General features: G+C 48.0%; 1 protein-coding gene across 3 annotated transcripts in view; it reads right to left on the bottom strand.

The window, feature by feature from the left end:
* Nucleotides 1-379: 379 nt before the first annotated feature.
* Nucleotides 380-26,337, bottom strand: part of CERS4 (ceramide synthase 4) — a 110,800-nt gene continuing 84,842 nt past the window's right edge. For 2 of the 3 annotated variants that reach the window (XM_060232654.1, XM_060232656.1), the window contains exons 4-11: nucleotides 22,513-22,631; nucleotides 20,753-20,810; nucleotides 17,706-17,756; nucleotides 16,228-16,320; nucleotides 7,411-7,539; nucleotides 6,053-6,159; nucleotides 4,046-4,202; nucleotides 380-2,075 (exon numbers count right to left, since the gene is read on the bottom strand). In XM_060232654.1, coding sequence (XP_060088637.1) covers nucleotides 1,899-2,075; nucleotides 4,046-4,202; nucleotides 6,053-6,159; nucleotides 7,411-7,539; nucleotides 16,228-16,320; nucleotides 17,706-17,756; nucleotides 20,753-20,810; nucleotides 22,513-22,631 — 891 coding nt within the window. In that variant the 3' untranslated portion in view covers nucleotides 380-1,898. The remainder of the gene's footprint in view (nucleotides 2,076-4,045; nucleotides 4,203-6,052; nucleotides 6,160-7,410; nucleotides 7,540-16,227; nucleotides 16,321-17,705; nucleotides 17,757-20,752; nucleotides 20,811-22,512; nucleotides 22,632-26,337) is intronic. The other variant, XR_009555083.1, reaches the window with a different exon arrangement.

The raw sequence follows: 26,337 nt of genomic DNA, 5'->3' as shown, positions 1-26,337 counted from the left end.
TCTTTAAAAAGTGTTCCAGAGGAGATCCGGGTAACTACAGGCCAGTCAGTCTGACTTCAATACCGGGAAAGTTGGTAGAAACCATTATCAAGGACAGAATGAGTAGGCACATTGATGAACATGAGTTATTGAGGAAGACTCAGCATGGGTTCTGTAAGGGAAGATCTTGCCTCACTAACTTGTTACATTTCTTTGAGGGGGTGAACAAACATGTGGACAAATTTTTGGCCACTGTGTGACACAGTGTTGGACTGGCTGGGCCATTGGCCTGATCCAACATGGCTTCTCTTATGTTCTTATGACAGAAAATGAAGCTGTGCCTCTTTTTGACTCAGGGAAAAAACTGTGAAGGGGAGACAAGAAAATGGAAACAGGCTCATTCGTTGTCCTCTGAAACAAGTTTATTGATGAGAAGCGCTTGAGGCGGTCCCAGAAACATGGAGTCATGTGAGACAGGAAGCGAGACAAAAAACACAGCCATTTTCCCACCCTCCTAAGGACAAGAGAATAAACTGCAGGCTCAACCTAAGTCTCCTGCAAAATGAGACACTGGAAGACCCCTGGATTGGCTCTACAGTGCACTTCTCCCCTTCTCAAATATCAGACTTAAGTAAGAGTGGTCCTAATTAGGACTGGGAGGTGCCAGGTGGGAGGAGAGGAACTCTTTCACAAGCACAAATAATGACCTGCTACCCCACACTGCTCTTCAGCCCCACTGGGGAGACATATGGGCTACCTGTATGGCACCAATATAGTTTCCTGAATGAGTAAGAAGCAGCTTGGGAGGTCTCTTTGAGGTGTGGAAAGTGGCACAAAGGAATGAGTGAAGGTCTCCCTTCACAGTCCTATGCATAGATTTTTTTGTAGCAGGAACTCCTTTGCATATTAGGCCACACACTCTTGATGTAGCGAATCCTCCAAGAGCTTACAGGGCCTACTGTAAGCTGCGGGAGGATTGGCTACATCAGGGGTGTGTGGCCTAATATGCAAAGGAGTTCCCACTACAAACAAAAGCTCCAGCCTACGGCTGCAAATGAACAAAGAAAAACACACTGATGATTAACTCCTGGATCTTCCAGTGCTTCATCTGGGCTGGGCGTAAGACCCCTCCTTCCAGGGGCAGGGGAAGAACATATCCGTATTCTTCCCAGCCGACCGTTTTCCCAGTGCTTGCTCAGAATGCCCTTTTCAAAGGATTAAGATTAACCATCTGTTTCCCCGTCTTCTTTCTCCTCCGCTTTTCCGACTTTTGTCTCAACGAGACACGATGACCTTCTTTGCACACGCCCCCAGAGGGGGGGGAGAGTGAACTGCGAACGACCCATACAAGCCTTTCGACAACATTGTTAAGTTCATCCCGTGGCCGGGTCTGAGGTCCCCTCACTGTCCTCTGCAACTCCCCACCACCGCCACCACCACCGCACCCACCAAGGCACCGGATCGCTAGCCTTTCACATGGATTTCTGACTTGTGCGCAGTAGAAGGAGACTCTGCCGCTTCTCGGAGCATCACCATCTCCCGGCTCGGGCGTTTTTGATTGGAGATCACTTGCCTGTTTGCTAGTCCCTTATGCCGTTGGAGAAAAAGCTAGTTATCTACAAGGTGGGTTATAAGCTAATAGCGGTGCGTCAGCCCCGCCAATCCGCCATCAGGACTGGCCCAAGAAAACCAACGGGACTGACTTCATCGCTAATCCCTTTTTCTTTTTTCTCCTCCGGCGATCGCAAGCTCAGGAAATAAAACGTGGGATAAAAATCGTGCACAGTTCTGGAGGAAGCAGAGATTTTGGCTATCGCACTAAGGTTATGTCCTCCCAGGCCTACGAGGAACAAGGGCAAGCTGAGAAGGGCATGGAGCACAATTGATCAGGGCTGGTCAGTTATTGGAGCTGGCTCTGGCTATCTGATTTTGGTATGGCTGTTAGTGGGATGGCTGTTGCCATTCAGTTGCAAGGGAGTCTCTTTGTTAATGTAGCTGGATGGGGCGGACCCGTTTTTCTTGACTTCCTTCTCCTGCGCTTTCGGTTCTTCGTCCTTCTCGCTGTCTTCCGAGTCACTCCTCAAGTCTCTTTCCATCTGCAAAGAGAACCAGACGGCTCGTTACCCATCATGGCTATTCCCCGGGGCCGTAGCCAGGATTTTTTTTGGTTTAGGGGAGGCCAGGCTCTCAGTGCCAACTCTCAAAATATTCTGTGAGCGCCTCTAAAAAAACAAATGGCACATCATTCCTTTTATGATCACAAAATTATGTGCAAGCTTTCATCTTCCTCTGCACTTTTTATCAGGCTGAATGGGGAGGGGAGGAGAAAGGGGTAAAGGAAGGGGTGTCAAACATGAGGCCTGGGGGCCGAATTAGGCCCCTGGAGGGCTCCCATCAAGCCCCCAAGCAACTGGCTGTCATCTGCTTCCTTCTCCCTCTCTCTTGCTTCCTTCTGCATAACAGCTTGCTTTGCAAGGCTTGCTCAATCGCACAGGCGCTACAGAGCAAAGCCTCTACTTTCTCCATTGGTTGAGGATCCTCCCACTCCTGGTCCCCTGGGGAGGGAGGGAAAGAGCCAGAGCTTCTTTTGTCCAGTTCCCTGGATCCCACGGGAGAAATACAAAGAAAGCACCTTTAAGACCAATGAGTGCTAATGTTTTAGGCATATTTTATTTTAAGGTTTAAAAAAAACTCTTTAGTCATGTTTGTCTGTGTCCTTTAAAAAGTTTATCTCTCCGCTACCTAATCTTATAGGTACGCACATGGCCCAGCCGACAAGGTCTCATTTAGGTCAGATCCAGCCCTCATAACAAATGAGTTCGACACCCCTGGGTTAAGGCCTCTTGCGGCAACAGGCAACGGGGGACTGATTGGTGGGGCCAGAAGGGTTACACAGGGGATTGATTGCTGGGCCTGGACCCCTCGGGGCCCCACTATAGCTATGGGCCTGTCCTTCGCTCTGCACTGTTCAGAGAGATGCCGCCACAAATCCGACCGTTTCTACTTTTTCATTTCTCCACCAAGAACAGGAAGAATCTCAATTCATTCTGCCAAATGACAGTCTGGATTTTGCAGTCTGGAAGGGATTAAGCAAACCACTTGGGTGCACATTCGGTGGTCCTGCTAAGGAGGAGGAGGAGGAGGATTTATACCGCGCCCTTCACTACCCAAAGGAGTCTTGGAGTGTCTTACAATCTCCTTTCCCTTCCCCTCCCAACGACAGACACCCTGTGAGCAAAGTTCCCTCTAAGCTGTAGAGTCTTGTGAGCAAAAATTCTACTTAGTGAGCTGCTGACATTAAAGTTGGGAGCGAGTGATTTGGCTACTGCATAAATCAGTTTGCTCTGGGGCCCTCCTTCTTGAGCTAAGACAAAAATGTGTGAGCGAGAGGCTAAAAAGCCTGTGAGCCAGCTCACACTAACAGCTTACAGGGAAGACTGCCTGTGAGGTCGGTGGGGCTGAGAGAGCTCTGCCAGAACTGCCCTTGAACAGAACAGCTCTGACAGAACTTGTGGCTGACCCAAGGTCACGCCAGCAGCTGCATGTGGAGGCACTGGGAATCAAAACCGGTTCTCCCAGATACACCAAGCGGGCTCTTAAGAGGCTTCAGGGATGTAAGGAGAGCCTAGTCCAGCTGGAAGCATGTGAGACTATCTCACATATCAGTAGAAGAAGAAGATGTTATTGGATGTATATCCCGCCCTATACTCTGAATCTCAGAGCGGCTCACAGTCTCCTTTACCTTCCCCCTCCACAACAAACACCCTGTGAGGTAGGTGGGGCTGAGAGAGCTGTCACAGAAGCTGCCCCTTCAAAGACAACCTCTGCCAGAGCTAAGGCTGACCCAAGGCCATTCCAGCAGGTGCAAGTGGAAGAGTGGGGAATCAAACGCGGTTCTCCCAGATAAGAGTCCACACACTTAACCACTACACCAAACTGGCTCTGGTGCCTTGACCGTATAAGAAAATGGCCTAATTTCTTACCCATGATTCCATGATCTTTTTTTTTGGGGGGGGGGGGCAATGTGGACAAGCATCCTCCACTCATGACCATGCTCTGCACCTACCGTGCCACACACAAAGAACCTGCACACCATGCGGATGATAAGCAAAGACCAGAATATGTGCAGCAGCTGCAGGAGCATCAGGGAACCATTCATTAAGTAGTAGCCCAAAAAGGGTTCGTAGAGTTCCATGGAGTAATAGTATGTGTTGTAGAGCACTCTGTGGGGAAAGAAGGAGGGAAACCATGAGCTCTCTCTAACATCTTCATCAGAGGGATGGTGGCTCAGTAGCAGAGCATCTGCTTGGTGAGCAGAAGGTCCCAGGTTCAATCCATGGTATCTCCAACTAGAATCACAGAATCATAGAGTTGGAATGGACCTCCAGGGCCATCCAGTCCAACCCCCTGCACAATGCAGGAAACTCACAAATACCTCCCTCTAAATTTAAAGGACCTGCATTGATGTCAGATGGCCATCTAGCCTCTACTTGAAAACTCCAAGGAAGGAGAGCCCACCACCTCCCCAGGAAGCCTGTTCCACTGAGGAACCGCTTTAACCGTCAGGAAGGGAGGGACGGTGGCTCAGTGGTAGAGCATCTGCTTGGGAAGCAGAAGGTCCCAGGTTCAATCCCCGGCATCTCCAAAAAAGGGTCCAGGCAAATAGGTGTGAAAAACCTCAGCTTGAGACCCTGGAGAGCCACTGCCAGTCTGAGAAGACAATACTGACTTTGATGGACCAAAGGTCTGATTCAGTATAAGGCAGCTTCATATGTATGTATAAGTTCTTCCTAATGGTGAGCCAGAAACTCTTCTGATTTAATTTCAACCCACTGGTTCTGGTCCAACCTTCTGGGGCCACAGAAAGCAATTCCACACCATCCTTTATATGACAGCCCTTCAGGTACTTGAAGATGGTGATCCTATCACCTCTCAGCCGTCTCCTCTCCAGGCTAAACATCCCCAGCTCCTTCAACCTTTCCTCATAGGACTTGGTCTCCAGACCCCTCACCATCTTCATCGCCCTCCTCTGGACCTGTTCTAGAAGTGGTCTAAAAGGGGTCCAGGCAAGTAGGCGTGTAAAACCTCCGCTTGAGACCCTGGAGAGCTGCTGCCAGTCTGAGTGGACAATACTGACTTTGATGGACTGAGGGTCTGGTTCAGTATAAGGCAGCTTCATATGTTCATATATATTCATCTTTGTTTTTAGACTGTCAGAGGAGGAGGAGGCAGGACCAACCCTGCCACTAGGCAAACGAGGGGTGTGCATATGAACCTACCTAAAGGAAAAATATACCCCCCCACCCCCAAATAGGTGTATATTTCAGCTTCCCAAACATATCTGGGTTTGCTCAGGAACATTTTTTAATTTGTGAATTTCAATTAGTAAATTGGTTTGTTTGGTTTTTTTATGCTTAGTTAGTTGTTTTAGAAAGACGTCATTTGTTTTATTTGATGTGACCAGCCCTGAGCCCATTTGGGGAGGGCGGGATAGAAATGTGAAGGAAGAAAGAATCCTGAGAAAATCCTAGATATATTTAAGGATTTCAGGTAGATCTGAAAATGGAGGAGCTGATTGCTCCTGCCTCTCAGCTACTGGGCAGGCTTCTGCAGTCCCTTTAAACTTCAAGTAGAAGTCAGCCTGAGGATCAGCCGGGGTGACAGGGAGCTAAGAACTCTCTGCTGCCTGGGCTGTGACTGGCTTCTCTTGCACCCTGGCTTAAACCAGGCTGCAAGAGAAGCCAGCCCAAGATCAGTTGGGTCAGTGGTGAGGAGTTGAAAGCTCACACCAGTTTTTGAATCCAGGATGTTCCGGGAATCCTGACATTTTTTTCAGATCCAATGGACCCAAATCAAAAAATGCCAGTAAAAAAATAATTGCGCACCCCTATAACTTTGTATATGAATCAGGGTAGGGCTAAGAAGAGATGTCTACCCCACCACACCTAGCTGCCCACAGTGGCTTTCCACCTCCATTAATTTGCTTGAAACCAACTTAAGGCAGCTGTTCTAATGAGACAGAATGGAAAGTTGCAGAGGGGGCTCCGTGATGTGACCCAGCACTGAAACTTACTTGGAGGGGAAGATCATCAGGCGGCTGATGAGGAAAGTGCAGGAGAAAATGAGGAAGAGAGTGTCGCAAATCTTGCGCCATTTCAGGTAGTGGAACACCTTGGTGGGCTGGGGAGGGGGGACACAAACAGCACAGAAGGTTTTTAGAATGGCAACGGCTTCTGGACAGACAACAGAAAGTCCTCTTTTGAACAGGGCGCTTGACTTACTTCATTTATATCCAGCCTTTCTCTCCAAGGGGGACCCCCTGAAAGCATCTTACATCATTCTCCTCTCTTCCACTTTATCTGTATTAACTGATATTAACTCTCTGCTGCAAGAAATAGCGTTTAAACCGCTTTATGAGAGGACTGGATACATTCATGGAGGAGAGTTATACCAATAATGTTAGCCATGATCTCTCAATGGAACCTCTATATTTAGAAACACTATAACTCTAAATGTCAGTTGCTGGGAAGGCTTGACAACCGGAGGAATCTGGGGTCTCTGCATCCCTATTTAAGGGACTCCTGACACCATCTAAGGAGCACTGTGGTGAAGAGTGGTAAAGCTGCAGTACTGCAGTCCAAACTCTCTGCTCATGACCTGAGTTCAATCCTGGTGGAAGCTGGGTTCAGGTAGCCAGCTCAAGGTTGACTCAGCCTTCCATCCTTCTGATGTCGGTAAAAGGAGTACCCAGCTTGCTGGGTGGAAAGTGTAGATGATTGGGGAAAGCAGAGGCAAAACACCCTGTAAAACGTCTGCTGTGAAAACATTGTGATGTGACGTCACCCCAGTGCCAGAAAACGACTGGTGCTTGCACAGGGGATTATCTTTACCTTTTTGGCACTATCTGCGTTGGCCACTGGATTTTAGCTGAGAGCGAAAGATTGGGGGGGGGGGGGGGACAAAATAGTGTCCCATGATGCTATTTCTGTCTGCATAATGTTACCAAGCTGCTGGATGCTCTAGGATTCCCTGAAGCAGGAAAGCTATAGTGTCCCACCCTGCAGTGACATCAATTCCCCTTACACAGCCGGAAATGCACTGTGAGATGCTATTCCAGATCCTCCATTTTTCTCCCACCACAGAGAGTGGGCGGCAAAAACTCCCTTGTCCTCAGAAGGCTCATGGCACCCCCCTACCGGCCAACATGGGAAATACAACGCTACAGTAGACTGACTGCTCACCTATCCAGCAGGGCTGTTTATATGACAGCAGCAGGTTTCAAAAAGAGGTTCTAGTCCCCGGTGAGGTCACCGAAATGAAGCATCGTTATGCACATTTCCTTACAGCTCTCCATTGTTACTTGCTTGTATGCTAAAAAGATGTCTGCCTCTGGTCATCTTCCCTTCTGCAGCAGTTATGAGCCTCACTCACCTCCAGTAAAGAGTCGGAAGCATCGTGTATAATCATGACCAGGCTGCCAATGCGGATGTAGTTGGCACAGTACGAGAAGCCGATGAGGAAGATGGTGGCGCAATGGTGGATAACTTGCATTTTGTGGTCCTGCAGTGGGGGAGAAGAGACAGCTGAGGGACTGCTGAGGACACAAAGGAGACTCACACACACACACACACACACACACACCCAGTGCAGAAGGAAAAACAAGAAACATTTAAGGACCTGAATTTTGCTTCACGAGGGTTCAAAACGAGGCAGGAGAGGTCTGCAGTTATTTATTCGCAAAGTCTGTATTCTTCCCTCCCGTCCCTTACAAGGGCCACCAAGGTGGATAGCAATTTTAAACATACAAGATGAAATTGCATTATAAAGCCTTTAAAATCAATGCCCCTCCCAAATTTATTAATTTATTAATTTTTATGGTTTTATCTGTTTTATCTGTTTTAAAGTTATTCCCTTACATGTTTAAATATTGTTTAATTTATGTTGGATCTAATGTTGGAAGCCGCCCTGAGCCACTTGTGGGAAGGGCGGGATATAAATTCTAAATAAATAAATAAAACATACACTACTAAAACATTTTTTAAAGAGGTTAAAAAAACCCAGAGTTAAAATACATACAAACATTCATAATATGTTTAAAAGCGTTGGTTAGGAAAGAGGGATCACTGGGGGAATGCCAAATGAAACAAAGTCTTCACCCACTGATAGAAGACAGCAACAGAAGGAGACAGACGGATTTCCCCGAGAGGAGAGTTGCAGAATGTTGGTGCCATGACCGAGAAGGCCCTGACCCAGGTTGTCACCTGCCCAGGGCTTTTTTTGTGTAGAAAAGCCCAGCAGGAACTCATTTGCATATTAGCCCACACCCCCTGACATCACCTGAAGTGACATCATCCATTCAGTAGGTTACTTTTCGCATATTGACACAGAACATTACAGTGCCATAGTGCATTTCATGGATGTGTGTTCTCACACAGCCCAATGAGAGACCTTGTTTCACCTCCCCAAAAAACACAGCCGGAGGGAGAGAGATAGCCACATGTGGCGGGGAAGGCAACAGCAGGTCCAGCTTCTCCCGGGAGGGGACACTCGCGGGCACTCTGCGTCTCTCACTCACTTCACAAGCCCGTTGGAGGCTGGAGGCAGCAGAGAGGACAGAGCGCACGGTCTGGGAGGGCGTGGCTGCCTAGTGCCTTCCCTCTGCCAGAGACCTTTCTTTGAGCTGGAGCCCTAGCCAAGCCAGCCGGAACTGTGTTCCTGAGCATTCCTGATGAGGAATACTATCATATGAATGAAGTAATGGCGAACAACACTACATACCGTATTTTTCGCACCATAAGGCGCTCCGGACGATAGGACGCACCTTCCTCCTGGGGGGCGATCCGCTGCCTCCGATCCCGGCGCTTCCTCCGTGCCTGCCTGCCTGGCTCCAGCTCTGACGCTTACAGCAAGCGCCAGGATCGCTCCCTCTGCCCTTCGATCCTGGCGCTTGCTGTAAGCGTCAGAGCTGAAGCCAGGCAGAAAAGCACGGAGGAAGCACCCGCCCCCTCTGCAAACCCAGCGCATTGCGAGCGCCGGCTGTGGAGGGGGCAGCATGCTTCCTTCGTGCCTTTTTGCCTGGCTTCAGCTCTGACGCTTACAGCAAGCACCGGGATCGGAAGGCAGAGGGAGCGATCCTGACACTTGCTGTAAGCGTCAGAGCTGGAGCCAGGCAGGCAGGCGCGGGGGAAGTGCCGGGATCAGAGGCGGAGGCAGCGGATCGCCCCCCCCCCCCGGAAGGTAGGTACTGGTACCTTCGCTCCATAAGATGCACACACTTTCCCCCCCATTTTTTTTGGGGGGGGGAGTGCGTCTTATGGTGCGAAAAATACGGTAATTCCAAAATGGGAATTATCTTGATCTTGGTTGCCAGTGGCATATCCTTACACTTAAGGATCTTTTCTAGCTCCTTCCCTTCCCTTCCCTGTCTCAGTCTCCTGATTTCTTGGTTGCGGTCTCCCTTTTTGGTTGATAACGGAGCTACAAACCACAATTTAACATATGTGGAATAAAAAAATTTAAAAGCCTTTAAAATGTCCACAATCTACACTGTACTAAAAGCCCTAATAATTAAAAGGGCCTTGAAGAGCTTTCTGAAACAGTACTGTCACGATTCTGGGCCTAGTGAGGCCTATAGGCTCCAGAGAAGCCTGCCTAGGATTTACTACAGAAAGCCTACATTTCCCAGGATCCCCTGACTGGGTGGCAAGGTGTTGGAGGGAAAACTCGCCCAGAGAGGGATGGGACCTGAGGGGCGAGCATAAAAAGCCAAAGCACAGCCAGGGTGTGTTCTCACTGGAAAAAGCTGCAGGAGAGATCCCTTACCCAAAGTGGTGAGTTTTGGTATTAGTGGAAGGGAATGACTAGCTAAACATGTCAGGGGTTCTGCTTATTTGCACCCACCTTTACTGTATATATATTTCACTGTTTTTACCCATTTATTATTTGAGCACTGTAAATACACTTGTCATATTGCTTGGGTCCTCACATCTCCTTGGTCACAGTTAAGAGGTATTTACTAATAAGGGAGATACAGGGTTAGTTGGGAGCTCTGGGCCCTCCCATGTAGACCTTTACCAGAGTAGTGGCAGCCAGTAGAAGGTCCTCCTAGGCCCCTGCTGTGTGACAAGTGCACATGCATACCCCTCCACAGAAAACTAGGATTGCCAGTCCCCAGGTGGGGACAGGGGATTCTCTGGTTTGGAGGCCTTCCCCCCGCTTCAGGGTCATCAAAAAGTGGGGAGGGGGAGGGAAATGCCTGCTGGGAACTCCATTATTCCCTATGCAGATTGATTCCCATAGGGTATAATAGATAATTGATCTGCAGGTATCCGGGGCTCTAGGGAGCCTGTTCTTTGAGGTACAGGCATCAAATTTGCAGCATAGCATCCAATGCCTCTCCTCAAAACACCCTCCAAGTTTCAAAAGGATTGGACTGGAGGGTCCAATTCTATGAGCCCCCCTCAAAAAAGGTGCCCCAACCCTTCATTATTTCTAAGAGAGGCAAGGTATTTAAAAGGTGTGTGGTCCCTTTAAATGTGACAACCAGAACTCCCTTTGGAGTTTACATATGCTTGTCGCAACCTTGCTCCTGGCTCCACCCCAATGTCTCCTGGCTCCACCCCCGAAGTCCCCAGATGTTTCTTGAATTGGACTTGGCAACCCTACAGAAAACCCATTCTGTAGGGTAAAGCTGGAGTCCATTAGCATTTTTAAGACCAACAAAGTTTTATTGAGAATGTAAGCTTTTGTGTGCTAAAAGCACAAGTCATCGGACAATGGAATGGAGTACAGTGAGCAGAACTACATAGAGAGAGAGTGGGCAGTGAATCGGTATGCAAAATAGTGGAAATGTTTTTAGCAGATTAAAAGAACGAAAAGTTGGGGTCTGGTCATCGTTGGGTTGGGTTGACTGGGCAGAAACAACAGCAGAGACAACAAACATCAGAATTGGAGAGTGATGTCAATGTCTTTAGTTCTCTTAACGGTGAAGAATATTAAATTAAGAGTCTATTGTAATGTTCCATTGGTCTCCTCTAAAGCATGGGTTAAAACGACAACATTTTCCTGTAGAATGAAGCTGGAGTCTACTCTGTTCAGATACTAATACAAAAATACATTAGAATACAGTGGATGTAGACCTCTCAAGTATGAGTTAAACTAACAATATCCTTTTCTAAGAGTAGTTCTGTCAGAGAGGTTTCTACTCTGTTATAGTGCATCATATTCTGTAGGCTGGGAGCAACAACGGAAAAGGCTCTCTGGTCGAGGCCAGGTGAGCTAACTTAAGTGGAGAAATGGCCACTAGGTGGCAGCATGACAACGGTCGTTGGCACATGGGGAAGTACAGGCAAAGACTGGGGATATGTGGGTCTTAGATAGTGAAGGGTGTGATGAACAGGAGGTTATCTGGCCACTAGTTTATAAACAAGCATGAATAATGCAGCTACTCAAAGCTGAAACACAAAACCAAAACACAGAGTATCCTTTCCTCCCCCAAGCGTCCTTGTAATAAGCTTTAATCATCAGGTAGCTGCCGCTTTTTCAGTTCACAAGTCTGCAATTTGGGTGGAGTCTTTAAATGTTCAACTATAAAAATCAAACTTTCCAGAAACAGGAACCCTGAGTAACATGTGTTGATCTGTGTTTGATACTGTGGCTTCATAAAAAAGCAGCATCTTCAAGAGAAAAGGCTGAGGAAGGACAGAGGCACGAAACCGTGGAAAATCCTGGGGATACGGTTCCTCCTTCTCTCAGTTTGATTTTTATAGCTGAACACTTAAAGATTCCACCCAAATTGCAGACTTATGAACTGAAAAAAAGGTGGCTGCCTATGATTAAAGTCTATTACAAGGATGCTTGGGGAAGAAAAGGACATTTGTGTTTTGGTTTTGTGTTTCAGTTTTGATTAGCTGCATTATTCATGCTTGTTTATAAACTTATACTTTCTTATAAATTGCACTAAATATCATCATTGTCATCATCACATTTTATTTGTATCCCGCCCTCCCCGCCGAAGCAGGCTCAGGGCGGCTAACAGCAAGAATTCAATACATACATTGTACAATATAACATTTTAACTACAATTAATTAAAATCTATTAAAATTCTAAAAACAATAAAATTAATATTTTTGTGCTATTACTCAGATGGCAAGTTTTACTTAGCAGTTCTGGTCAGTGAAAGCCATTCGAAACAGGATGGTCTTGCAGGCCCTGCGGAACTGTTCAAAGTCCCGCAGGGCCCGCATTTCTTCTGGAAGCTGATTCCATAGTTGTGGAGCCATAACAGAGAAAGCCCGAGTGCGGGTACTCTGGAGTTTTGCCTCTTTTGGCCCGGGGATAGTCAGCAGGTTCTTTCCTGCTGACCTCAGTGCTCTCTGGGGTTCATGCGGGGAGAGACGGTCCCTAAGGTAGGCAGGTCCTCGGCCATATAGGGCTTTAAAGGTAATGACCAGCACTTTGTAACGAATCCGGTATGTAACTGGCAGCCAGTGCAGTTCACGCAGCCCCGGCTGTATGTGCTCCCACTTTGGGAGCCCCAGCAACAGTCTAGCAGCCGCGTTTTGCACTAGCTGCAGCTTCCGGGTTCGGCACAGAGGCAGCCCCATGTAGAGCGCATTACAGTAATCTAATCTCGAGGTGACCGTTGCATGGATAACTGTTGCCAGATCTTGACGCTCTAGGAAGGGAGCCAACTGCCTCGCCCGCCTCAGGTGAAAAAAGGCTGACTTGGCAGTGGCTGCTATCTGGGCCTCCATTGATAATAAAGGCTCCAGAAGAACTCCCAGGCTTTTGACTAGGCGCGCCGCTTTCAATGGCGCCCCGTCAAAGACCGGGAGAGATATTTCCCCTCCCAGAGCGCCCCGACCCAAGCAAAGGACCTCTGTCTTCGCTGGATTCAATTTCAGCCCACTCAGCCTTAACCAAGTTGCCACGGCCTGCAGTGCCAGGTCCAAATTCTCTGGGACGCAGCCAGGCCGGCCATCCATTAGCAGATAGAGCTGGGTGTCATCTGCATACTGGTGACACCCAAGCCCATACCTCCTGGCAATCTGGGCAAGGGGGCGCATATAGATATTAAATAGCATCGGCGAGAGGACTGCTCTCTGAGGCACCCCACAATGTAGTGTGCATCTCTGGGAGAGCTCACCCCCGATTGCCACCCTTTGTCCCCGATCCTCGAGGAAGGAGGAGAACCATTGTAGGGCCGACCCCCCAACCCCAACATCGGCGAGGCGGCGGGTCAGTAGCCGATGGTCGATCGTGTCGAAAGCGGCCGACAGGTCTAACAACATCAGCACTGCCACACCGCCTCGATCCAGATGCCGCTGGAGATCATCCGCCAAGGCGACCAGCACTGTCTCCCTCCCATGGCCCGGGAGAAAGCCGGACTGGCAAGGGTCTAGGATGGAAGCGTCATCCAGAAAACCCTGCAACTGCGACACCACTGCCCTCTCTATAATTTTACCTAAAAACGGTAAATTTGAGACCGGTCGGTAACTTGCCAATTCGGCCGGGTCTGCTGTACTTTTTTTCAGGAGGGGACGGACCAGAGCCTCTTTTAGGGGCGTTGGAAAACGCCCCTCCAGGAGGGATCTATTTATGATGCCCTGTAAAGGACATCTAAGCTCCCTCAGGCAAGATTTAATTAGCCAAGAGGGGCACGGGTCCAAATCACAAGTTGTTGGGCGTGCAGAGGAGAGTATTCCGTCGACTTCCTCTAGGCTGAGTGGGTCGAAATGATCCATGACTAAACCAGAAGACAGGCACGGAGCCTCCAGTTCATGCACTGTATCCAACGTGATGGGCAGGTCCTGGCGGAGCGGCGTGATTTTGTCTGCAAAAAATTTCGCGAAAGCCTCGCAGCCTATTTCCAATTCTCTAAGATTTGGCCTGCCCTGGGGCAGTGTGGTTAAATATCCAATTATTTTAAACAATTGTGCCGGGCGCGAATTTGCAGACGCAATCTTGGCATGTACGCACTGTAAGTGTGGGAGTGGCATTTTTCACTGGTGATTTCTCTATCATTACACTGGCACCTGTGATATATATTATTATAATCCACCTATACCAAGGCCTGGGCTGGTTTGGAGGCCTTGGTAACATCTAGGGCAGGGGTGGCCAAACTTGCTTAACGTGAGAACCACATAGAATAAATGTTGGATGTTTGAGGGGAGGGAGGGAAATAGATGGGGGAGCAGGAGGGAGAGAGAGGCAGAAAGAAAGCAACTTTAACTTTCAATACATTCTCCAAGCTGCTGGCTGGTTTGGCTCGGAGAAGTGATTTAAAGAGAGAAATGCCTTCTCTAAGATGGCCGACAGGGTGGTGGGGGCTTCGAGAGCCACACGATAGGTCAAGCAGGGGATGTTCGGGTCGAAGCTTGAAATCACACACAGCAAAGCCACAAACAGGGCTGGATCTGCCACCAGGCAAACTAGAGTCTACTTCACAAGGCTAGCAGACTGTCCAGGAAACCAGGCTAGAGTGCAGGGTTTTTCTACAGCTTGCACACAGCTTAGAAGTTTGTCCTCTCCCTTGTGAGGCCTCTTCACTCCTGAGCTGTCTTCTGTGCTTGAAGCTGTTCTCCCTTTGCCGTCCGCCTTCGAAAGCTGCCACTGAATCTGTCACCAAAGCCGCCACCGCCCTCTCTCCACCGTTGCCTGCTTCTTATCTACACAGCTCTCCCATCCCAGGTGTTCTTCATTTACAATGCTGTGTAGGATTTAATCCCTTGCTGTTCTGGGACTGCCATTCACACGGAGAAGGGCTGTATGGCTCACCACATATCTGATCTCCACTACAAGTGATTTGCCATTGCCTTCTCCAGTTGTCTACACTTTTCCCCTGCAAGCTGGGTACTCATTTTACCGACTTTGGAACGATGGAAGGCTGAGTCAACCTGGAGCTGGCTACCTGAACCCAGCTTCCTCTAAAGCTTGGACTGCAGTACTGCAAGCTTTACCACTCTGCGCCACAGGGCTCTTCCCATCCAGCTAGCCTCTAACAACAATAATCAAGCCACCGCATTCTGAACCAGTTGGAGCTTCCAAGTTGTCTTCAAGGGCAGCCCAGTTTAGAGCACACTACAGTAATCCAGTTGAGAGGTTACCAAAGCATGGATTTGCATGGCCGAGTCTAATGAGAGAGGGAAGTTGGTGAACCAAATGCAGCTGTCAGAAAGCCCCTCTTGGCCATGATGACATCAACCTGCTTTTCCTACAGCTAGGCTGGGTCCACGAGTGCCTTGTAGGCTCCTAACTTGCGCTGCAAAATGCCAACTCCACTCCATCCACCGACGATGAGTCCAGCCCCTCCAAAGCATCAGCCTTCTTCAACAGCATGACTTCTGTCCCATTTGCTCACAAGGAACTCGGTCCGGCATTCCCTCAATGATCCCTCCCCTTCCTGCCCTGTTTTCATTGCTGTTCAGACCAGGGCCATTTTTGTAGCAGGAACTCCTTTGCATATTAGGCCACACCCCCTTGATGTAGCCAATCCTCCTAGAGCTTACAGTAGGCCCGGCACTAAGAGCCCTGTGGCTCTTGGAGGATTGGCTACATCAGGGTGGGGGTGTGGCCTAATATGCAAAGGAGTTCCTGCTACAAAAAAAGCCCTTGTACAGACTCCTTTTGCAAGGCGATTCAGCCTGGACACAAGGAGACAACCACACCGACAGCACAGTGAAGACCTCAACGTTCCCATGCAGGTGCTGTGAGCGACCTTCTGCATGTTCACTTCCGAAAGATCTGCATTAAAATGAAGCTTCACTGATGTTTCACAATGCAAGGCTGTAATTAGGGTTGCCAGTCCCCAGGTCCTGGCAGAGTTTCCCCCGTTTGGGGGGGCTTCTACCTACCCCCAAATGCTGCACAATGCCGCTGATGTAATGACATCACCAGGAAGTGACATCATCCTGTCAGGGATGTTGCACGGTGATGCTCTGGTTTGAGGGCAAAACTCTATGGTCTGAAGCCAGTTTTACCGTAGAGTTTAGCCCCAAAACCAACGTGTCACCTCACGACGCCCCTGACATGATGACATCACTTCTGGGTGATGCCATCATATCGGAGATGCCCTGGATAGCCCCCAAATCCCCATGCCAGAGCGACGAGGGGACCCGGCAACCCTAGTTGTAATTCCTTGCAGTGCCCCATCTTCTATCATAACCCAGGAGGGAACCCAGCAGGCCGATACTGGAAAGACATTACAGGAAGGGCATTCCTTAGACCTTGTCACCCGTCCCACTCACCTTCCTCTTCACGTCAAAAGGGAGGGTGATGGTCAGCGACATGTAGAAGGAAAGCTGCATGATGTAGTAGACAAAGATGGAAGGCACGAGCGGCTGGGAAGGAAGCAAAGGAGAGAAAGGAGGCATGAGTCTCAGTATCCCACCAACCCCCAAAGTTAGGCTCAAGCGATCATCTGGTTGCCCCCTATGCAATCAGTATCCCACAGCTGTGACTTCTTTCCAAGGCAGCAACAGGCAAACCTGGGTGAATTTCAGCCTCCTCGGGAGCAGACAGCTAGCGGCAGAAAGAGTTAATCACCCACCCACCCCGACCAGATAAATGCCATGAAAGCCGCACCAAACACTTAACATCTCCACAGGGGGGAAAGGTTCAACAGTTCAAGTCAACACTTCGGGGGCAGCTAGGTATTGCCCACAATACTTGATCCCCTCGCCTGATTAAGTGTGCTTAGAGAGCACACGAAAGCTTACGTTCTGAATAAAACTTGGTTGGTCTTAAAGGTGCACCTTGACTCCTGCTTTGTTCCCATAGCTGGCTTCTGGATAGCCCACTAGCAGCATTGCATTAATTGGAGGTAGCAGAAGGAGAAGGAGATTTTGGATTTATACCCTGCCCCTCACTCTGAATCTGAGCGGCTTACAGTCTTCTTTACCTTCTCCCCCACCCCACAAGCCACCCTGTGAGGTAGGTGGGGCTGAGAGAACTCTCCCAGAATTTGCCCTTTTAAGGACAGAGTCTCAGAGTAGCCTACAATCTCCTTTACCCACCCACCCCCGACAGACACCCTGTGAGGGAGGTGGGGCTGAGAGAGCTCTCCCAGAAACTGCCCTTGCGAGGATAGCTTTGCGAAAGCTATGGCTGACCTAAGGCCATTCCAGCAGGTGCAAGTGGAGGAGCGGGGAATCAAACCTGGTTCTCCCAGATAAGAGTCCGCACACTTAACCACCACACCAAACCGGTAGACTGGTAAACTTTCTCTGTGCCTGGAGGTTGTGTTTCACTATCATGGCTTGAGGGAGGCTTTAGAACACCAACGCCACCCCCTTAAACTGTCTCACGTAATCAGTGGAATACCAACAAGGGGCGGTGCCAAATGCAGACCTTTGGAAAGGCCGTTCCAAAGCTGTGGTGCTACTTTTGAAAAAGACCTTCTCTTTATGGCCACCCACTGTACCACCGATGGCAGGAGACACACAGAAGAAGGCCTCCGAGACAGAGGAGAGAGGTTGAGTGGTTGCTATGAGTCATGATGACAAAAATGCAACTTCCATGTTTTGAGAGAGTTTACTGAACACTTGCAGGGGAGGGATAGGACACTGCGCTGGAAGACTTTTTAAGGGGTCAAAGGTCATGGACGGGGCTCAGAAAGTAGCGAAGTCGGGGCAGGTGGAGCAGCCCTTTCTCTTGCAGCTGTGCTTTGCGACAGCTGCGGTCTCTGCATGCTTGTTTCCATCCTGAGGGTTTCTTGGCTTCTTACCTGCTGCGGGTACCCGGTCCAGCACTCGCGGGAGTCCCACATCCAGGGTTTCTGCAATGAGACAAAAGGTTGGAGAACTGCATCTCTCCACTCCACACATGAGTCACAAGGCAGCTTGACACAAACAGGTGGCGTCATCAAGGAGGAGGGGTGGGAAGAAGAAGAATTGCAGATTTATATCCTGCCCTTCTCTCTGAATCAGAGACTCAGAGCGGCTGACAATCTCCCATATCTTCTCCCCCCACAACAGATACCCTGTGAGGTGGGTGGGGCTGAGAGGGCTCTCACAGCAGCTGCCCTTTTTCAAGGACAACCTCTGCCAGAGCTATGGCTGACCCAAGGCCATTCCAGCAGCTGCAAGTGGAGGAGTGGGGAATCAAACCCGGTTCTCCCAGATAAGAGTCCATGCACTTAACCACTACACCAAACTGGCTCTCAAGGGGAAGGAAGCAGGGCTTTTTTTTTGTAGCAGGATCTCCTTTGTACCCCCTGATGCAGCCAATCCTCCAAGGGCTTCCAGTAAGCCCTGTAAGAAGAGCCCTGTAAGCTCTTGGGAGGATTGGCTGCATAAGAGGGGTGCGGCCTAACATGCAAAGGAGTTCCTGCTACAAAAAAAGCCAGGGTGGGAAGTCCTCCCTCAGCCACCAGGCAAGGACACCCACTGACCTGAACGATCCAGACTGTTTTGACATATGAGTTGGATTGCTGTATATGTGAACTGACAACTAATGATTTGGATGACCTTGTTATAATTCAGACATTGAATACTCAAAAAATAGACAATGTTCAGATTTAGAGTTTATTGCATGTCCTTTCATTTTTGTGTTCGCCCACTTTATCACCGTTTCTTATTTGCAATAGGGCTGGCCCTAGATAGTCTGGCACTCTAGGCAAGGCTAAGTTCTGGTGCCCCCCCTGCACTGATGATGTCACAGAGACACATGGGGGGCGCCCAATTTGGCGCCCCTGGAAGGCCAGCGCCCTAGGCTATCGCCTAGTTCGCCTAGTGGCAGATCCAGCCCTGTTTGTGGCTTTGCTGTGTGTGATTTCAAGCTTCGACCCGAACATCCCCTGCTTGACTCCCTCAATTAGGTGGGCGGCGACTCCCCGACTGGACTGCCTTAAGGGTCCACTGTCCAAGTTCACGCTGAGCAACGATGTACCTGCACAGCAGCTGCTCGTTCTATAGAGTCAGTCCACTGCGACTTTCGTTCTTCCAATGCTACCCTCTGTATTTCTTTCTGCAGTTGCCGTTTTATATTTAATATTTGAAACTGCCACTAGTACATCTTGATCTACTCCTACCACTAGGCAATATCGGGGAGGGACAGTGGCTCAGTGGTAGAGCATCTGCTTGGGAAGCAGAAGGTTCCAGGTTCAATCCCCGGCATCTCCAAAAAAGGGTCCAGGCAAATAGGTGTGAAAAACCTCAGCTTGAGACCCTGGAGAGCCGCTGCCAGTCTGAGAAGACAATACTGACTTTGATGGACCGAGGGTCTGATTCAGTATAAGGCAGCTTCATATGTTCATATGTTCAATAGTCCTGGTGTTGTGGCATACTAGCGCTAAACTGCTCAAACGGAACCAATTTTTTTTAATTTCAAAACACAGGAGTGGGGAAGCAAGAGCAGACGCTACAGACCAGGGGTGGGCAAACTTCTTAATGTAAGAGTCACAGTGAATAAATATGAGATGTTCAAGATCCGCAAGACATGAACATCAGATGTTTGAGAGCTGCACAACATGACTGTCAGATGTTCAAGAGCCACAGGAAGGAAGGAAGTAATAGACAGACAGACAGGGAAGGAGAAGTGGAAAGAAAGCAACTTTAACTTTAAAATGCATTCTCAGGCTGGCTTGGCTTGGAGAAGTGGTTTAATGCCTTCTCCAAGCCAGCTGATGGGGCATTGGGGGCCTCGAGAGACACACAATATGTATGAAAGAGCCACATGTGGCTCCGGAGCCACAGTTTGGCCACCCCTGCTATAGACACACAGCTAAGTAGTAGGTCTCAATTTAAAATGGATCTTCCCCTCTTTTAATTATGTTCCCTTTAAGAACGGAGGCGGCAGCAAATGAGGGGCAAGGTCCATGAGAGTCCAGCAAAAAGAGCTCAGCAACCTGAGGTTAGAGTGGTTCCCCAGTGGAACAGTCTTCCTCGGGAGGTGGTGGGCTCTCCACCTTGGGAGGTTTTCAAACAGAGGCTAGATGGCCATCAGACAGCCATGCCGATTCTTTGAACTTAGGCAGATCATGAGGAGGAGGGCAGGAAGGGCAGCATCAGTGCTTAGTTCTTGTGGCTGTTTCTTATACACCCATGGAAATGCCAATCACCACGGCTTTTTGTTTGTAGAAAAAGCCCAACAGGAACTCATTTGCATATTAGGCCACACCCCCTGATGTTGAGACAGCCAGAACTGTGTTCCTGTGCGTTCCTGCTCAAAAAAAGCCCTGCCAATCACTACTTTGAGATCATGAAGCAATTTTTTCCAGGTCTGTTTGGTCAAGGATCCTGGAGGGTTTGTTTTTTTTGTTTTAAAAAACCATTTTCTGGGCGTGGAGCAGGGTGTGCGGGTGTATGTGGGAGGGGAGGTATTTGTGAATTTTCTGCATCATGCAGGGGGTTGGACTAGATGACCCTGGAGATCCCTTCCAACTCTATAATTCTGTGATCCTAGCCATGCAAGAAAGCAGCATAATGATGCAAAACGGACACATCCAGACTGGTTCAGACATATCCGATCAGCTCACTGAATGATCAGTTCCCTGCTTGCAATGAGTGACGGTGATGGGAACTGAGCCAGCAAATGTTCAAGGACGCCAAGATGCAGACAGATAATAAACGGAGTGTATCATTAGTACTCTCCTGGGTTCCGACAACAGGAGAAGTCAGCTGGAGCTTACAGTAGGGCCCTGTACTAAGAGCCCTGCAAGCCCTTGGCTACATCAGAGGGTGTGTGGCCTAATATGCAAAGGAGTTCCTGCTACAAAAAAAGCCCCGAGAAGAACAACAACAACGACAGCAGGGTGGGGGTCTGCATACTCACGTTGTACAGGACAGCCAGGCCTGTGGTAAAGGAAATTATATAATAGATGCTCCTCCAACTACAAAACAAGCAGAGACATAGCCATCAGGGTTCCGTTGGGTAGAAGAGGTCAGGGGAAGGGAGCTGTGTGCACTGGGCAAGGGCCTCCTATCAAAACTCAGTCAATCGCAAATTGCTCAGTGGTGGAACGGTTTTTCTTGTTACCATAAGGATTCCAACGCTCACCCTGTGAAACTCAGTGGCGCTACATTTAGGACAAAAGCGAAATGTCATTATTTACACGCGTGAAGTTATTTTGCAAAAATCTCTGCTGCAAAACACAGTACATTTCGCTTACCGGTTTTAAAGCGGGACTAGACCTCTTCGTGACAAACGAGCGTGTCTTAACGCTGCTTAACAGGACCTCCACACTCGGAGACATTTGTCTTTCTGAACACCAGCTGCGGAGCCTATTCCACAAGGGAGGGCTGTTGACAGATGTATCTGGCTGCCCACTGGCAGGAAGCTACTTCACTACTGGTATTCACCTTGTTCTAACCTTATGAAGGCCTATCTACAGCTAAGAGCCAAAGTAAGCCGATAGTGCCCCCAAGATCAGATGCCAGTCTAGCTCTGACTTTCAACTGCTCATGCAAACAACATGAGGCTAGGAGGCCCTTTTGGTCTGATGCAGCAAGTTCACATTGGATACAGTTAATCTAACCACAGAAGTAATCCAGGAACCCCAGATTCAGGGCTTTTTTTTTGTAGCAGGAACTCCTTTGCATATTAGGCTACACCCCTCTGATGTAGTCAGTCCTCCAAGAGCTTACAGTGGGCCCTGTAAGACGAGCCCTGTAAGCTCTTGGAGGATTGGCTACATCAGGGGGGTGTACCCTAATATGCAAAGGAGTTCCTGCTACAAAAAAAAAATGCCCTGCCCAGATTTTTCTATTTACAAAATTATTTACAATCAGGGACACAAAAGCAGCTCATAGCTATAAAAATGCATAATAAAAACCTACTAAAAAGCTAAAAACATCCATCTAAGAACACAAGTCAGCAGGGCGTAGTGGCTGAAAGCAGCGACTCTGATCTGGAGAACCGGGTTTGATTCGCCCTTTCCTCCACCACCTGAAGCCTGCTGGGTGACCTTGGGCCAGTCACAGTTCTCTCAGAGCTCTCTCAGCCCCACATACCTCATAGAGTGCTGTGAGCAGAGGAAGGGAAGGAGATTGTAAGCCACTTTGAGACTCCATAAAGCAGAGAAAAGCAAGGACTGAAAACCTGCTCTTCTATAAAAATAGCAATTAAAACACCAGACAAAATAAAAAAAGATGGCCACAGAAAGGGAGAGATGAGCCTCCCTGGGGGAAGAGTACCAAAAGTTTTGGTGCCAGGACTGAGAAGTCCCTCTTCTGCCTAATCTCAGAAGGCGGGGCCTTGGAAGATGGCTGTAGCAGTCAGGTTGCTTCATAAGGAAATAGATCCTTCAGGTAGGTTGGTCCCAAGTCCTATAGGGTTTTAAAGATCAGCACCAGCACCTTGAATTATGTTGGAAAACAGTATGAGAACCAGCATAGTTGTGCCAACGCTGGAGTGATTGGTCCCTACAACCCACTCCAGTCGACACCCCGGCTGATGCATTCTGTACCAGTTGTGCCTGCTGAACAATTGTCAAGGGCAGCCCCACATGGAGTACATTGCAGCAAAAGAGATCTACCCTCCTCCTGAACGCATTTCTGCTACCATTCAAAAGAACAACGTCCTTTCTGGCTCACCAGGCTTCGCAGAATTTCTTTGTCAGGCTGGCCTGGTTTTGTCTGAGTCGGGTTCGAAACCATCTCTCCACCTGGCGGGGCTGCAGGTCGCACTGCTTGGCTAGACCACTCAATTCCCTCTAGGAAAAGAAGGCCCCAAAACTACAGTGAGAAAAAACCACATCCATTCCATGAGATATTAGTTTTGTTATGTTCACAGCATCTAAAATCCCCATGTCAAACTGCTCCCCTGCATAACGAAAACCAGCATATCAGGGAGAAAATGAAAGGTTTGTTTCCACTTACCATGAATTTCTCACCTCAGTGGTCTTAGGGTGGGGCTGTCTGAATGAGGGTTGCCAGTTCCCTACCTTTCACCGGTGGGGGGAGGGAGCCTTCCGGGAGGGGCTCTGCCTCCAAACAGCGATGTTGCTGTGCATCATTGCTGGTGTGATGATATTATGTGGGAGTGCCGTCATCATGTTGGGGACGTTGCGAGGGGGCACTGGTTTGAGGGCAAAACTCTATGGTAAAATTGCCCTCAAACCATAGAGCAGGGGTGTCAAACTCATTTGTTATGGGGGCCAGATCAGACATAAATGAGACCCTGTCGGGCTGGGCCATGTCGGGCCAGGCCATGTGTGTACCTATTTAAAATTATGTAGCAGAGATACAAACTTTATAAAGGACACAGACAAACACAATTAAAGATTTTTTAAAAAACTTAAAACATGGTTAAAACATTAGCACTCGTTGGTCTTAAAGGTACTTTCTCTGTATTTCTCCCATGGGATCCAGGGAACTGAGCAAAGGAAGCTCTGGCTCTTTCCTTCCTTCCCCAGGAGACCAGGATGGGGAGGAGCCTCAGCCAATAAAAGGAGGAGAGGCATGGGTTAGTAGTGCTGCTGTGTGATTGAGAGAGCCTGGCAAAGCAAGCTCTCCCTTCCCCCCTTCCTCCCCCAAGGGAAGAGCCTCAGCCAATGAAGAAAATAGAGCTTTTGCTGTGTGGCTCCTGTACGAGCCACAGTTTGGAGAGCCAGTTTGGTGTAGTGGTTAAGTGTGCGGACTCTTATCTGGGAGAACCGGGTTTGATTCCCCACTCCTCCACTTGCACCTGCTAGCATGGCCTTGGGTCAGCCATAGCTCTGGCAGAGGTTGTCCTTGAAAGGGCAGCTGCTGTGAGAGCCCTCTCCAGCCCCACCCACCTCACAGGGTGTCTGTTGTGGGGGAGGAAGGGAAAGGAGATTGTGAGCCGCTCTGAGACTCTTCGGAGTGGAGGGCGGGATATAAATCCAATATCATCTTCTTCTTCTACGATTGAGCAAGCCTGGCAAAGCAAGCTGTGATGCAGAAGGAAGCAAGAAAGAGGGAGAAGGAAGCAGACGACAGCAGTTGCTTGGGGGCCTGATTCGGCCCCTGGGTCACATGTTTGACACCCCTGCCATAGAGCTTTGCCCTCAAAGCATCCCCACACAATGTCCCCAGTGTGATGTCCCCATCATTTTGGAGATCTCACGCAGGGATGTCGCTGTTTGAAGGCAGGGTTTCCCCTGATGGCCAGTAGCAGGAAGAAGCCCCCCAAAGCAGGGGATCCTCCACCCAAGCTTGGGGGCTGGCAACCCTAATCTGAACATGTGGGAAGTAGGCCCTACCTGGGGGCAGGCTGGATCATTGACAAATTTTGGGGAGGGAAGATCTCCCAATCTGGTTCCAAAGCAGTCCACCTCTCATACACGAATATCACGACAGATAAAACCCCGGACCAACAGGCAAATCATAAGGATTTAAACACAAAGAACTGGGTGAACAAAATCACAGGTAAAGATCGAACAGAGGACCTATTGGGGACCCTTCAGAAATATGTTCAGATTTCCTGGACCTGAGCAGCATACCTTAGCCAAGCCACAGGCCTTCCCTGAAAACAGACCAGGCTTTACGCTCGGTGGGAAAGAGACTGCCCCACCCTAGGATCAAAAGGGAGATTCTTGGTAGTCAAACAAACCTTCCATGCTCTGGTGGTCCAGGTGGGGCAGTCTGAACATGGGGGACACAGGAAAGCAGAATGCCCCTGGGAGGGAACAACAACAACAACCACAAATTTTATTTGTCTCCCGCCCTCCCCGCCGGAGCAGGCTCAGGGCGGCTAACAACATGATTCATACAGTAATTATACAATATTGAATAAAACTACGTTTAACAGTTTAATTAAAATTCTGATTAAATTTTTAAAATTAATAAAATGTACTAGTGCTATGTTTACTTTTATGATGGCGGTTTTCTTGACTTTTTTTTTAATTTTTAAAAAAATTTATTTTATATTCCAACACCACTCCACCTCTGTGAGAGTCCCAGGCCATAGATACATTATAATATTCCATAAATTTATAACTATTAACATTTTATCCAAATACAACTCCATCACTCTATTTAAACATCTTGTCCATTCATTTTCTTATTAACCAACCAATCGTCTTAAATTGTTTAAACTTTTCCAAATATCTCACCATCTTCCTAAACCACCCCTCCTCCTGTTCCCTAACCTTTAATCCGTTCATTCTTCGTATCTTCATTGTTAAATACTCCAAAATAATTATAGTATTCATTTTATCCCTCCAATGATTAATTGACAATTCCTCAGCTTCTTTCCAATTCCTTGCTATCACTTGTCTTGCTGCTACTAACATCAAATTAATCCATTTACTATTCTCTTTTGATCTTAATCCCACACCATCCAAATTAATAATTGCCATTGCTTTAGATATACTTATTTTCCATCCCACAATCTTTGTCATCTCTATTCCAACCTGCAACCAGAATTTTTTCACTAAGGGACAATCCCACCACATGTGACTGAAAGTTCCAATTTCTCCACATTTCCTCCAACAATTTTTACTCCCTGATTTAGAAATATAATACATCTTAATGGGTGTATAATACCATTTCTGTATCATCTTCAATCCCTGCTCCTGCGCTAACCTAGATGTTGTAACAAAGGGAGGTAATCTAAACATCCTCTCCCAATCTTCATCTAAAATTTTATCTCCAATATCTGTTTCCCAATGTTCCTTCAAAAATTCTCTCGGGGATTTCCCTGTACCTAATAAAATCTTATACAATTTTGAAACTATTTTTGACTTATCTTCTCTATACTCTTTCACCAATTTTTCAAAGGGAGTATTAATTCTTTTACCAATATTATTAAGTTCTTCCTCCTTCAGCAATGAGGAGATTTGACTTTTTAACAGCCAATTAATATTATTCAAAATATTATACTCCTCTTTCTTCACCCCATCAGTACCCCAAACCTTTTTCAATTCTCGAATCGTAATCCTCTTCAGTTTATCTCCTACTTCCTTTGACAGTGATCCCCTTAATGGAGCAAATTTATCATAGTACCACATTTTAGTAATAGATGATATCTCCGGAGCGAGTTCTTTTTTCCACTTCTCCCATACCCTACTGGGCCCCATAAAGGTTGATAATTTATCACCTATCTTCTTCCTCCTTTTCGTTCTATCAAATAAACTTTCCTTTCCTCCTACTACCTCTAAATTTTCCTTTTCTATCCCGTTCAACTCTTCTCCTAACTCTCCCTCCAACCAAATCATTAAGTGCCTTAATTGATATGCATCATAATAGTAAATTATATTGGGAATCCCCCATCTTTAATACCATAATATCTATACCTACTAGCTGTCCTTGGTTTCTTTGATGCAAAAACAAATCTATCTATATCTCCGTGCCATCTCTTCAATACGTGTTCTGGTATATGCCAAGGCAATACATAAAATAAATAAGTCAACCTAGGAACTAGAAACATTTTAACCATAGCATTCCTTGTACTAA

The sequence above is a fragment of the Heteronotia binoei genome, chromosome 2 (assembly GCF_032191835.1).
Source record: "Heteronotia binoei isolate CCM8104 ecotype False Entrance Well chromosome 2, APGP_CSIRO_Hbin_v1, whole genome shotgun sequence".
NCBI lineage: Eukaryota > Metazoa > Chordata > Lepidosauria > Squamata > Gekkonidae > Heteronotia > Heteronotia binoei.
Note: the sequence above shows the minus strand (reverse complement) of the source record. Positions and strands in the feature narration are given on the sequence as shown.